This window comes from Desmodus rotundus, chromosome 7 (genome assembly GCF_022682495.2).
Source record: "Desmodus rotundus isolate HL8 chromosome 7, HLdesRot8A.1, whole genome shotgun sequence".
NCBI lineage: Eukaryota > Metazoa > Chordata > Mammalia > Chiroptera > Phyllostomidae > Desmodus > Desmodus rotundus.
Genome location: NC_071393.1, coordinates 105,509,448 through 105,524,917, shown reverse-complemented (window position 1 = coordinate 105,524,917; position 15,470 = coordinate 105,509,448). Strand labels below are relative to the sequence as shown.

At 37.5% G+C, this 15,470-nt stretch overlaps 1 protein-coding gene across 1 annotated transcript in view; it reads right to left on the bottom strand.

Annotated features, from left to right (window-relative positions):
- The window catches only part of LRRC9 (leucine rich repeat containing 9), a 97,064-nt gene that overhangs the window by 63,860 nt on the left and 17,734 nt on the right, over positions 1-15,470 (bottom strand). Inside the window, exons 10-13 of the mRNA XM_053928858.2 lie at positions 13,604-13,797; positions 12,562-12,693; positions 3,469-3,645; positions 3,029-3,146 (exon numbers count right to left, since the gene is read on the bottom strand). Of these exons, the coding sequence (XP_053784833.1) occupies positions 3,029-3,146; positions 3,469-3,645; positions 12,562-12,693; positions 13,604-13,797 (621 nt within the window). The remainder of the gene's footprint in view (positions 1-3,028; positions 3,147-3,468; positions 3,646-12,561; positions 12,694-13,603; positions 13,798-15,470) is intronic.

The following is a 15,470-nucleotide window of genomic DNA, read 5'->3' as shown; positions in this document are numbered from 1 at the left end:
GAGAATCACAAGTAAAGTACATACTTCATTTGTGACATTTGGTGCCTCTGGTAATAGGGAGCTAGGCCTTAAATGCCAGCCAGAGGAATTGGGACTTCATTATTGGAAGTAATGGGAAGCTGTTGAAGGTTTCTCAATGCACACTATGAAAATAACGTTCTAGCAAAGATTGATTTTCTGTGTTGTGAAAAGTGGAATGAGTAGAGAGCAGGGCAGGGTAGGGTTGTCTATCAGTAAACTACTGGCAAAGATTAGAAGGAATGTTCTAAGTGGTGGCAGGTAATGGCAAAGGGAGCCAAAGGAGCAATGCAAGTTAAATGGTTAAAGGAAGAATGACTAAATGGCAAATGATTAGACAGATGTAGGAATAATGGACGAGGGAGAGGTCAAACATAATTCCAAAGTTTTGAACCTGGTCAGTGGAGGGAATGACAGCACTGTTAGAAATACGGAAAGAAGACTGGGAGGGAGTAGCTTATGAGCAAAAGATCAAAAGCTTGTTCTAGACATACTGTACAAGATGATAAAGCAGCTTATTAAGATAATGCAGCAGAGGCGGCTCTGGGTATCAGAGCAGAGCTCTGGAGATGGGAGAGCTGAGGAAGCACATTTTGGAGAAAGCCAAAATAGAATAAATGATACTCTCTATGGCTATTAACCATGTGCTTGGGTATCAAAGACTATATTTTTGATCTTCCTCACACCAGCCAGCCCTCTGCCTCAGCCAGATACTGTCAAACTAAGCCAAATCCTTCTAAATTACTCACACAGCTCATCTTTTTAATCAGATCACATTTCTTAAATGATGAAGAACATAACTATCTATCTTTACTTATTGCATACACATCATAGCATAGAAATCTAGCTTGTCTGATCTACATGCTACACAGTGATTTTTCTAGTCAATTATGTTCCCCATTTCTAAGATCTTAACAATGAGAGTAACTGATGGTAGATGTAGAAAGAAGAGCAGATTAGTAAAATTTAACCTTCAGATATTCTCATGTTTTGAAGCAAGATGAGGAACAAAAAGGAAATGAAGACAATCAGTAATAAGAGGATAACAATAGTGTAATACCATGGATGCCAAAGGAGACTTTCAAAAAGGAAAGAGGAGTCAATAGTATCAAATGTTTCATACAATAATGGTAAATTTTATCAAAAATTTCTTATGTGTCAGGAACTGGTCCAAGAACCATTTTGATAAATTTTAATAATACATTTTACTTAATCAAATATTTCCAAAATGTTATTTCAATATGTAACCAATATAAGAAATTACAGTCCTGTTTTCTGTACCACGTCTTCAAAAACTGGTGCACATTTTAAACGTAAGAGCACATCTCAGTTCTGACTGTTCATGTTTCAAATGCTCAATGTGGGTAGTGACTACCATACTGGACCAAGCAGTACAGAGGGCTGTTGGGAAGATTAGAGATCCTGCTTCTCCTTCAGGAGATGCAGAAGTTAAAGCACGAGCACAATGTCTTGCAGGCAGAAAAGACACAGAAATGTTAGCCCCATCCTTCCTCCACCCACTGTGGCCACCTTGGCTCACAGTTCTAGGAAATGACCCTGAGCACTTCACTCCGCCTTCTAAAACCCTCTGTTCCCCATCTCCTTCTTAATTCTCTTCCAGCAAGTACAATGAGGACACTGTCGTCAGCATACTACCCTCCTGAAGTCACCACCATCTCTGGCCTGAGCTGTTGTTGTACCACCTGCATGTAGTGAGTGCCCTGGTCATTTGTTCCTGCTCCCTTCAGTCCATTTCCCACTGAGCAGCTGGAAGGCTTGTGTATGTGTGTGATTTTTACTTATTGTGATAAGAAATAGGGTAAAAGCTACCATTTTAACCATTTTTAAGCACACACTCATTGGCATTAAGTATAGTCACAATATTGTGCAATCATCACCACTGTCTCTTTCCAGAACCTTTCATCATCCCAAATAGAAGCTCTGTACTCATTAAGGAATAACTCCTATCACTCTATATCGCCACCCCCTGAGTAACCCCTATTCTACTTTTACTTTTTATCTCTACCAATGTGCCTATTCTAGGTACCTTATGTAAGTGGAATCATACAGTATTTACGTGTTTATGTCTGGCTTCTTTCAATTAACATAATGTTTTCAAGGTTCATCTATGTTGTAGCATGTATCAGAATTTCATAACTTTTTATGGCTGAATAATACTTCATCGTATGTATATACACATATTTTGTTTATCCATTCATTTGTTGATGTACATTTGGTTCGTCCCTACTGTTTGGCTGTTGTCAATATGATGTTTATGAATATTGATATGCAAAAAAACCCTTTTTATGCATATCTCACAAAATCAACAACAGCTCTGTGAAGTAGATACTATTATCTTCACTTTGCAGATAGGCAGAAACAGGTGCAGGGAGGAGAAGTCCCATAGCTGGTGAGTAAGGAAGCAGGATTCAAATGCAGCAATGTTTTCCCTTTATGTGCCATGATGTGACAAGGGTTAGGAAGCATTGCTCCATACCAGGGTGCTACAGCTGCCTCAACAAGAGGGTTGAGGACTGAGAAAGGCTGATGATGTACTGGAGCTCAGGAGTAATGTTAGCATGAAAGTGGGGACAATGACGTAGATCACAAAGAAATGGTGGCAGTAACAGGAAAAAGAAAAATAGGATGATAGCTAGAAAGCACCACAGTTTTAAGTGAATGTATTTTTTTTTTCATGATGGAGAAGACCTTGAAGAGTTGGAAACAGATCAAAGTAGATTTCAAGATCATCAATAAAGGGATCACAACACAAAAAATAATATGCTTAGAAAGATTAAATAGCCATGCAGATAAATTAATAGACTTATTCTTGTACGATCCAAAGAATGAGGGTGCTGTACTTTCTATGATAGCACTCAGCTTTCTGTGAAACAGCAGCTTGCCGCACATACACGTGGCTAAAGGGATGAAGGGTCAAACCATGCTTAACCAGTGGCAGAACTTCATTCGTTAGGAAGAGAGCATTATTCTGAATGATACTTTATGCTACCTTGGTTGTTTCATTGTCTTTGAATCCTTTTTCAATTATTTGTAGCAGATGCTTTTTCTTCATTGTAACTTCAGGATCAAAAACATAAAAAAGGCATTCCAGCATCTTTTGATAGCTCCTTAAGAATAGAGACGAAAAATATTGAGAACTGATTTTTAAAAAGCTTAGCCATAGACAAGAAGGCTGTATGTCCCGCCCAGAATATATCCCAATTACATTGGATGTTCCAGTGTCATTATTAAACCTCCACACCCCTTCAACCTCAGACAGAGCCCAAGAGCGGATAATCTAGGAGGTCACCCTGGTCAAGGGAGATGCGTGAAAAGGAAACATTATGAAGAAGGTATGTTTTCAATATTGTAAACTTTTAAAACAGAAAGACACTTTTACAAAATAAAATCAGACTTAAAAAATGTTCCCTATGGGATTTAACTTCTTACTCTGAATCGTGCATGTCTTCATTGTCCAAAAGCTTTTGGAATTTGTCTTCAAATTTTAGTCTCAGAATACGGTTGTTAACTTTGATGATACGTTTTACTTTCACTCCTGTGATGCCGTATGTCCTGAAGTCCCATGCGCAAAAACGTGACAGAATTAATTCATAGCAGGAATTAAACCTATGTAGGGATATAGAATATATACAAAGAAGATAACAGATTTTCCTTAAAATGTTGAAGAATATGAAGTTACATATGATAATAGTTATAGCCCATACTTTATGTGGTTTTTTTCCAAAACACACATTGTCATATAGTAGCTATATGCTGGTTCAAACTGGGCACAGTTATTCAATCAATAAAAGAGATACTAAACTTTGAAACATAAAAATAATAGTTCTTTTTATTAATGATGATGTATTTATTCTGACTAAAAGATATATTGTTTGAGCAATCCTGCATTTCTGAGATCTTTCTCTTTGGCTTCAGTAAAACTACATGTTTCTTGCTTTCTTCTTGGCTGCTCCTCCATGGTTTTCTTTGCTACTTCTTTTCCTTCTGACAGACCTTTATTTCTTTTCTAGAATTTATTTATTGTTAGAGAGAGGAGCATAGAAGGAGAAAAAGAGGGAGAGAAACATGGATGTAAGAGAGAAACATCAATCGGTTGGCTCTTGTATGTGCATCAGCCCAAGACCAAACTTAACCGGGAATTGAACCAGCGACCTTTTGCTTTGTAGAGTGATGCCCAACCAACTGAGCCATAGCTGTCAGGGCTGACAGACCTTTGAATGCTGGATTGCTACAGTCTTGGGCTCTCCTCTTATTTCCATGAATACTATGCCTAGTTCTCTGGCAATATATAATAAAAAATTATATATATGTAAAAATAAATTACAATATTTTGTTTCTAGGCTTTATCTCTACTCAACATATCTGGATATACCTACACTGGATGTATCCAACTACCTGCTTGATATGTTCACTCTCATACGTAATAGGCCTCTCAAACTTAGCTCGACCAATACCTTCCCTCAAACCTGTTCCTCTTGGGTGTTTCCGATATATGTCACCACCATGTAACTAGTAGCTGAGGTTAAAACATCCGGAATAAACCCTGCCTCCTCTCTTTCTCAGCAGTATCCAATTCCTCATGTTTGGCCCTACATCTAAAATACACCCTGAATAGGACCTGATTGTATTGCCACTGTGATTACCCTACTCCAAATCACCACCATGTCTTGGTGGGACTATTGTAATGACTTTATAACTAAGGATACAGAAGTGAAAGAGGCAGGGTCCCTGGTCTCATGGAGCCTATATTACAATGCAGTTGGACAAAAAAAAAAAAAAAAAGATATAAATAAAATCTTTGAAGAAACAGAGTCTTGGGGTAAGGAATTGTGTAGGGACTACTCAAGAAGGGTTTTGGGTAAGACCTTTCAGAGAAGATAACTCTAGCTAAGAATTGAAGGAGGAGGAGTAACAAACAACTGGCCCTGTGAAGATCTCTAGAAAATGTACTGAAGCTGCTCTCTGCTGCCCTCATCTGGTCATGCTCACAATAATTCTGGCCCTGTTTTCAAGTAGCACAGAATTTAGATTAAGATGAGATTTTAAAATGGATCAATTTGAAAGGAAATTAAGTGATCCTATATGGCATATATTTGTCTTTGATGAGATGTCTGTCCTCACTGGCACAATCAACCAGGGCCTGAGCATGGGTCTGAACTAAGATCACAGTCATTTCTGATGGGTGGTCTCTCCCTAAGACTAACATCTGAGCTCTAATTTAGAGCACTGCCATTTCCATCAGCACAGACTGAACCGGTGGAGCTAGGAGCTTCCCAGTTACTCCTCTCTTAGAGTTGAGAAGTGAGTTGCCCAAACCAACTAATCCCAGAGAATCTCACACTCTGGTAGAGGAGATGACCGTGCAGTGTTCCGGTCCAGCATGATGCCCCTAACTAGTTTGGAGGTCTGGCCAAACAGCCACATCATCATGCGGACTGGGAACCTGCAGTCTCACCTATAGAAGGATTGATTTCTGGACCTAAATCAGTCCGAGTGACGCTCACATTATTACTTGCACCCTGATTACTGTTTTTGTTCTTCCATTTTAACAGAAATTACTGCTGTAGACATTTTATGTATAGGTTATACATATATTTGTTATACAGTGACAAAAGGGTAATCAAGAATTATCCTTGAGAGTTATCAAGAATAGATAGAAGTGATGAATAGACAAGACTTAGTATCTGGTCCCCCCAAAATGCAAGAACCAAAAATGGTGCAGGAAACTCCATCAAGTGTGATCCTTTCCTTTGTCTCGGAATCCAGCCCCTGAGCCCTTCCTTATATGGAATTCTAGAGCCCTGGAGATAGGAAAGCCTAGTGCTAAGAGGACACAGGCCCTGGGCTAAATGGGGTCATAGAAGGAAAGCAGTTCATTCAATCACATGGCCATGCTGGGAATGAGAGAACACCATTCACAGATTGCTGGAATACTGCTGGGGAGGGAGAACCCGACCTGTGCTGATAGAGAAGAACTACAACCTTCAGTGTTACCAATATTCCACAGAGGATGACAGCTCTTCCCAGCATTCACAAAGATATGTCACATGCACTGGGGAGCATGCCATTACTGGTTTGAGGTACACAAACTTTAGACTGAACCTGAAATAACGAGTCTCTAGGACTTTATATAAAATAATACCTAAATCTGCTACACCTCAGGGAATCCCACAGATTTAAGGGCAAAATTCAAACTACTAGCTTTGCCTGAAAGACCCTTAACAACCAGGCCCCCATCATGTGGACTTACTCATCGTTCTCCAAATGTACTACAATATTTCCAAACTCTTTCACATGCTGTCTCCTATATATCTGGGAAGTCCTTCCCCTAGTTTTTTGTATAGTTAATTTCTACCTGTCCTTCAAAGTTCAAATCAAAGCATCTCCCTCACGTGTCCCTACTTCCAGATAACTTTCTCTTCATCCCCATGCTGCTTTGCTCTTCACATAGCTGGCCCCACCTACTTTCTCCACACCTCCATGTCCACATCTACCATCGTCCCAGAACTCCTTACTGTTTGCTACCATAGTTTTCCACACCGATTGCAGGCTTGATGACAGCAAGAGCTATGTCTTATTCAACATTTACTCCTAGCACCTAGCATGGAATCTGGCCCGTAGTAGAAGCTCAATGGATGGATACTGAGCAAGTGAACAATGTAGAAAAGACTCAAAGATTAATATGATGCATCCTCCTTCCTCATTCAGTTTATAAACCAATGGAGTGGAGAAGCCATGGGACACGTACAAGCAACGCTGTAATAGAGAATAAGACAGGAGCCTGGAACTCAGTGCTGTGAAGGTTCAAAAAGAAATAATAATGACTATCTGACAGAGATAACCAGAAAATCCCTCCCAGAAGAATAACGTTTTGTTGAGAGCTAGGAAAAAGGGCTAGACAATTATAAGCATTGCTAAACAGAAAACCTTGAAGGTCACTAGAATGGATAAGGAAGAGAGACAAGTCGTCATCCGAAATAAGCTTATCAACAGGAGACAGACAGATAGTTCCTCCTGAACCCAGAGCAAAACTCCTCCAGAGCTCAGAGCTATGCAGAGATAACAGCAACTCCTGCTTTTGTAACTTGCTTGCTTGCTTCTCACTGTATAAAAGAGCTAGCCTGTGAGCGTGCTGCGCGGCTCTCATGGGAGAGTTCGCCCCTGCGCAGGTAAAAACTTTGTTTGGCCAATAAACCATCTATAAATCTCTTAAGAGTCTGAGTCCGTCAGTTCCTGGAACGAGAGATCTCGCTCTCGCATATAACAGTTTGATGTTGGCTTTGAAGTAAAGTGAGTTTTGACAGGCAACCAGAGAGTGAGGGCAAGGGATGCAGGGCATTCTGGGGGAAGGAAGCAGAGCAATCAAAACCACTTACGTGATGGTGTACCAGGTGTGTGAAGAGCAGTGAGGCGAGGACATTGAGTGTTGGGGTGAAGACTTTGAACATAATGTTGAAGGTAATAGGTTGCTACAAGAGGCTTTTGTTTTGCTTGTAAGAATATGATGTTCTTGTAGATAGATATCTCTGAACATGAGACGTCTACAGTATTTCACAAGCCCCAAGTACCTATGTTTGTATTTTAGTTGTTCCCTCTCACTAGTTCTGGTCACTCTTCTCTGTTCTTCAAGATCTTTTCAGTTATCTTCTTTGATCTCTTTTACTAAACTGTTTCTTTCCTTCGAATGTTTCACTCTCCTTGTTGCTATTCATGTTTCAGTGGAATTTCAAGACTTCACAGAAAGAGATTGTTTCATCTCTTGGATTTTTACTCAGGTTACTGGGTTTATGTGTTGGTAGTGGTCTCTCTCCTAGGTATTAAATAATACTTTTTTGTATCTCTTAATTAATAACACATTGTTAATAACATAATAATAATAATGTTGCAACAATAAAACCATATTGATATTTTTAAAGGCTTTTGTTTTGGTGTAAAGAGTCCTCTCTGTAGGAAGCATGCCAACAAGGACCAATTTGAAAGCCATTTAGATATCTTTACCGATTGATTAGCAAATACCGAGAGCCTTCTACATGCAGACACTGCGCTAGATGTTGTGACAACAGTCTTAAGAGGAAGGTGATGAGGGCCTGTGTGCAAGTGGTTTTGGTCACAGTAGAGAACAGAATGAGTGCAAGAGGCAGTCTAGAGAGAAATCTGTGGGTCTTGGCCTGACTGGATGTAGAGACTGAGGGGGAGAATGAAAACAACAATGGCTGCAAAGTTTGCTGAGCGTCCACGACTCAGAGGGTGGCAGCGCCACAGATGGGACCAGCAGAGTCAGAAGGAAGGAATGGTGTGTAGGCAGGAAGAGGGAAATAAAATTGTAAAAGTTAAGAACTAAGTGTTTTCACATCAGGCTACCTTGTCTCATCCTGGCAGTAATCTTCTGTGGTAGCTCTTTATTTTTTCATTTTTACAGATGAGGTTCTGATGGGATAAATAACTGTTTCAGAGCTACATGGACAGAGTTTGAACGTAGGTTTTCTGACTCTAACCCTTCTGTATATTTTATTACTTCATGGCTGAGCTCCCCTTTGAATATGTTCAGTTTTCTTTGCCAGTTGACCATCCATCTAGAAATGTCTAACAGGTAGACATTCAGGACTGGAGTAAAGAGATTGTTAAGTAATTTTAGAAAGGGCAGGAAATAGAAGAGACTGGCAAGGGTGAGTGAAAGAGAGAGAAAGAAGAAGAAAGAAAAGGAAGGAAGGAAGGGAGGGAGGGAGGGAAGGAAGGAAGGAAAGGAAGGAGGGAAGGAAGGAAATGTTTATGCACAAAAAAAAGAGAGATGAAGTTACAAGGAAGAAATGGGTAACAGCATCAAGTACTCCAGAGGTTAGGAGAGTGAGGGCCCCTCTTTTCACTGGGTACCCGCACTCATCAGTGGACCCTGGATGTGTGAACATCCACAATGGTGGTATATATTACTAAGATATTCAGTTACACAAAGAGATGCCTCCAAATGTTCATTAACACATAGATGACGCACTCATTTAGCAAATGCAGAATGCACACGTTGTTTAATGGCTGGAGTATAATAAAATACACTAGCGTGCACTTCAAAACCCTAAACTAGGGTTTAACAAATACTGTTGACTGACTTGATGAATTAAACCAGTATCAGTATAAAACAAAAAGTTTATGCTGCTATAGCTCCCTGAAACAGTACAGCACAAAATCTTCATGTATAGTTAGATTAGTTACTGAAAGTCATTATATATACAAAATTGAACTATATACAAAATTGAAACTGTTAATTGATAATCTACAAAGTGATATAGAAACTTGAGTTAGTAGTTATCTATTGATCTATTAATCCAGCCAGCCCTATGCTAGATGTTATGATTTATAAGGCAAATGAAGTATTTTATCTGTCCCCAAGGAGCTTCCAGAGTCACATATATATTTTTAGTGGTGCTTTAAAGTTATTTCTTTAAATTGTAAATGCTTTGTATGTACCATATTGAAAGCTTTTCAAGCACAAGGGCAGCATCTTAGATGCTCTAGAATCACCTCCTGATAAACGTTGTCTGATGTCACTGGGTAATTCAGTTGGTAATATTGGGTTGGCCGAAAAGTCTGTTTAGTATTTTTCCATAAAATAAAAGGCACATTTTTCATTTTCACCAATAACTTTATTGATTTGCATGTTTTGAGTATGTCAGCAATCTCCCGCTATTGGCTTCTAGTGGGGAGAGGCCAGGGTGCTGCTAAACATCTTCCAGTGCAGAAGACAGCCCCACAGCAGAGAAGTATTGGGCCAAAATGTCAGTAGTACCAAGAAACTTTTGCAAACCACTTTTGACACGTTCATTCAGTCACAGCACCTTCCCCACACACTGCATAAATCTTTTTTTCCATTTTTTTACCTTTCTTGAAATGATAAAACATAATACACCAAAAATGTTGCATGTATTCTTCTATCTTCCATAGTAAAATGGCTGCACAAAAATTCACCAATTTTGATGTTTTTTTAATGCATGCTGATATGACAGCTATCACAATACAATCTAACAAAATGGTTTCAAATGAAGTTAGAGAAAACTAAGCACTACTAGAGCCCTCACGTGGAAAAAACTAAATGAACTTTTTGGCCAACCCAATACATAGGCTAAGAATACCACTCTATAATGATAATGCTACAATATCAACAATCTACTCAACAAGCAAGTCTCTGTAAAATAGGCCTTTTAAAACTAAAAAAATAGTCCTTTTATTTCATAAAAGAAAGGAAGCTAAGAAATATTGAGTGACATACAATTAGAAATCTGAAATTCTCTTTTGCTAAAGAAACACACAGTAGCTATTTTGATAGAAAACCTTCATACAAGTATACCCCACTTTTTGAAAGTTCACTTCATACCACTTCGATTTTATAAATGACCTACCTCCGTACCTGTTTTTGCTAACCAAAAGAAATTTGGAGAGCCTTTCTGCTGTTACAAAACCAGGTGAGATGTAAAAATAGCACACAGCATGTGTTGTGCGGTGCGCTGTTACAGAGGCTGCAGGCACTGCTAAGAGAAACTATACTGTACATACATTATTTCTATATTTGTCTAGGCTATACATTTATCACATAATTCCTGCTTTTACTATATGTTAGTGTTATTTTAGGCTTTACGTATTAGTTGGTATGTTTTGGTAGGTTATTTGGGGGTCTGGGAATGTTCAAAAAATTTTCCCATATAAATTAATGGTAATTGCTTCTTTACTTTACACCATTTCAGCTTAAAAAGGTTTCCTAGAAACTCTCTGCTTTAGAATAGCGGGAAACCTGCATGTGAGTTCTAGCTCTACTCCAGTACTTTTTGTTTAAATGCCAAGTCATTGGCTTTAAAAATATTAATAAAAGAGAAGTCCATGCAATTTAAAGCACTTTAGTCATTATTTCTTAACATACATAAAAGATCAGAGTTTGGTAGCCAAGCTTATAGTATGCTAAAAGTAAAAAATAGCCCTTGAAATTCTGCCAGCACATATTTGATATTCTCCTTAAAATAGATCAAGGTTATTTTTATTAAAACCAAGTAAACAATTGTTAATGCTTATCAAAACCCACCAAAGCTATCTAATTTTCTATCAGGCTGACATAGGTACCTAAACGGCTTTTTAGTCATACTGCTTTTACATGCTTTTTTCCCACTAATCTACTTGGTTTTTACGTTAAGTTAAAAAGAAACAAATAATTAAAAATTATGTTTAATTAGTGAATATAAATTAAAGACTGAAAAATTACACATGTATTTTGCAGAGCGACACCATTCAGGTTTTGCACTTGAACAATCAAGGCCTCTACTTGTTTGCATGGGAAGTGGGATGAACACCTTTTATGTGTTGGTACATAAAAATCAAGTATGGTGGTAAAGCAAACAGTGGGGACTCCTGGGCAAACGGATGTACTGATACAAAGATTTTGAAAGGTCTCTCTCTTTCTTAGGCAGAGCTTCTCACACTTTTCCACCAAAGTACCCCCAAGACCCTTGAGAAACACATCTAATAGAAATCAGGGGGCTTGGTTTAAAGTAACCCATAACAATCACACATTTTTCTTTTTAAAATGTTAATGCAAAATTTGCATTTTATTGTATTAAAAAATTAGTTTATTTCAACACTAACTGCAAGTAAAATCATCCTCCAGGGAAATATAACAAGTCCGTTCTAGAGCTTTAGACATTTCCTGGTCTCTTTCCACACACCCAAATTTGCAGTATGTTTTTAGGGTTCTACGGCAATCTTTGACTTGTTCATGAGCTTTTCAACTTTGAGAAAATTATCACAGATATATGAAAGTAATAATTAGTGATATTTTTCTGCAAAGGCTTTTTTTTTTTGCTTGTACTCTCTAGTTGAGGCAACACAACCACCTCCTGTGTCTACCAGGGGGCATTGTTTCTGAAGTATGGATGCTAGCTTCTTGCTTCTGTTTCTGGCAGCTCTATTTTTGTCCAAATGCACTCTTCCCCTGGATTCTTGGATTTTAAGTGTATCCTTTATTTTAACTTGGAGAGTCTGGGTGCACTCTGACTCTAGCCAGCTCTTGACAACTTGGGGTCTTTGATCATGGAACCCCCAAGAAATTTACTAGGCAGGCTTCTCTGGGGCTTATGACCTGCTGTTGTCAATCCTGCTTTGCCTTTCCTGCTCTGTTCTAACTTCTCACCCAATATTCAGAAACCAAGGCTATATCTGTCCAGAAATAAACAGTATAAACATACATAAAATTGATCCTTGATCATAAAGTTCTAAATTATATTCTGCTCTTGGGCTAAGGGAAACTGGCCAAAGAGCAATGAAATACCATTAGGGTGTTTTCAAGGTTAGCTCATGGCAATGATGCAAACAGAAGGGTGTGTAGATGGTAAAGTAGGTAACTGCCAAGTTTCAATGGATGAACATTCTATATAAGAAGTGTTTTGAAAATGGGGTGCTTTAAGATTTTTATAAATTGATATTTTGGTTGATGATCCTAAGCACTTAAAATTATCTTTAAACCTATAAGTATATTTCAAACAAATTTACCAGTCATCAGATTGAGTGCCTTCTTCAAAGAGGATATTTCCTACACTCTCCAACTCAATGAACAAAAACGGGATCAATAACCCACGACTTTCCTTCTTTTGCTTTACTTCAGCGTGATAAATTGCTTCAATTCTAGTGAAGAAAAAAAAAAAGCTATTAAAATGACCTACAAATCACAACATTAAAATTCATGATTGATTTTTTTAAAAGCTGATGTTAAAATACAAGGCTTTTGTCAATGGATAAAGAAAGTATGTTGTTAATAGTTAAACCATGTAAAAGACATTCTATTTTTGGCAATTAAAATCACCTCAATATTAACTGCAGAATAAGTGAAGGTTAGAAGACTCTCCTGGCTCCACCACTTGTTCTCAGATCTTAGACAAGTCACCACATTTTTATGCTGCACATTCTAGGTAAAATGGCAATATTAATGGTACCTGTATGTGAACAGACTTTTTTGAGTTTTATATGCAAAATGCATGTAAAGCTCTTAGCAAAGAGTTTGGCACAGAGTAAGAACTCAATAAATGTTAGTTATTTTATCGTTAGTATTATTACAGGGCAAACTAACGTATTTGGTTGGTGCCCTAGTATATGTAAAAAAATCACAGTACTTACTCAGGGTTCTTGCTTTATATTTCTAGTTGATTATGCAACCCGAGTTTGTTTCTACATTATTGCAGACCACGGTGTATGTGCTTTGCCCAGGCTCATCTATGTCATGAGTTTTTGCACTGATAGCAGTTAATGTTAAAAAAACAAACTAATGTTTTTAATTTGCAGACACTAGAGTAGTGATGTGACAGGAAGCCACCTGAGAGAAGTTCACTGTTCCCCAATTAAGTATTGCCTCTGTATAAAACTATATGCCAGCTTTGAACCAGTGATGCCCATCTCTACTAGGAAACATGTTTCATGTTTTACTTAAAACTATAATACTTTCCATCCAGAAGGAGAAAACTGTGCTCAGCTGATGGCCCAGAACACTCTACTCTCTCATGTTTCAAATTGGAACAACTACATAATTCATTTAACATACTCATCTAATTTTTTGTTCCAGAATGTTATCCTTTTATTCACAGCATTTAGTTTGGTCAGTATCTTCTGCTGAAAGCTTGGTTCTTCTGTAACAGTTTCAGAGTTCTCTGATATTTCAGGCTCCATTACTTTATTATTGGATTTCTCATTCTGCCCTTTGCCAGATCCCTTGAGTTCAGCCAGTTCCCGTTCCAACTGTTGAAATCAATGTACCAGAGAGCAAAAATTTTTAGTTAACTCTATGAAATATATAGTTAATTTAAATTAACAAGTAGAAATCTAGATAACAAATAGGTCAGACATCATAAAAAACATGGCCAGCATGTGATAGTATAACTTTGGCATAAATTCAGTCAGCCAATTTCTTTTGACTAAGTGAAAAACAATCTTAAATATTTCAAATGTGGCAGTTTTCTCAACTGAAGATGAGAAAAGCAAAGAAACAGGTTTTTCAATATTACTGATGAGTTTGCTTCTATTAAAGCCAAAGTAAAATTATAACAAATGCTGGTCTTGGTGTCCAGCCTTTTGGCGTCTCTGGGCCTCACTGGAAGAAGAGTTGTGCTGGGCCACACATTAATTATACTGTGACACGTAATCACAAAAAAATCTCATAATGTTTGAAGTAAATTTATGATTTTGTTTTGGGCCACATTCGTAACCATCCTGGGCTGCATGTGGTTTGTGGGCTGCAGATTGGACACCCCCAGTATAAATATTTAAACTTCAAATAATGTGACTTTTGTCACACTTTTAAATTTTTCAATATCTTTTTCAACTAGTTTTGCATTCTGTGAAAAAATTAATCGTAAAAAACACTCAAAAGCATATATATATATATATATAAAGGGTGCACACTTTTCCTTTTGCCTCAGTCTCTCCTATATGGCTCAATATAGCAATATATTTATTTAAAATTTTGATACATTTGGGTGTTTTTTGTCCATAATAAATTTTTATGCATTGCTTGCATTTTAAAAAATATTGCATTAAATATGATTTATCTTGGTTATTGAGGTTTGGGGCCCTTCCTTAAATTTAGCGCCCAGGGTGACTGCATCATTTCCCTACCCTAATCTCAGCCCCGTAGGATTTTGGATAAATTGTACTGTACATAGAGAGGTGTATATAAATGGAAATTTACTAATTCTCTTCCTGCCTCTCTATAATGGCTATATTTAGCTGCTAAAAAACAGATTAAGCGTATTTATAAAAATGTGGTTTATATGGATATTATTTTTCATGTTGCATTTGCACATGAATATGGCAGACAGACAATGATTTCCACACACTGGTTCTCCTGTGATATTTATTCAAATAAATAATTTGAATTTTGTTAATGTTTCACTTGAAGAATATCTTTCTGACTATAATATGAATTTGAATCTGTTCATTTTAGAAAGAGTATTAAATATATTTTTAAAACTTGATTTTTAATGACTGCATACTATTCTATCTTAAGAATAAATAATTCTTCCTTTCTTGTTTAAACATTTAGGTAGTTTCCATCTTTTTTGTTATTAATAGTGCAGTGATGAATATCCTTATATATAAATATTTATCCAGGTCTTGAGAACAGAGTGGCAGAAGCAGACTGACTGGGTCGAAGGCTGTGAGCGCTTCCAGGCGGGCAGTATATGTACGGCCCGATTACATCCCATCAGCCCTGTGACCATGTCCGAGGTCTTCACCAGCCTGAGGTCTACCGTGTATTGTGCTTGGACAATTTTACAGGTGAAGATGGTTGCTGATAACCTTAATTTACATACAAAGATTAATAATCAGGTGGAGCTTCTTTTGAGTGTTTGTCATTTTTAATTTCTTCTTTTGTAACATAGTTTATGTACTTTGATAAATTTTTCTACTTA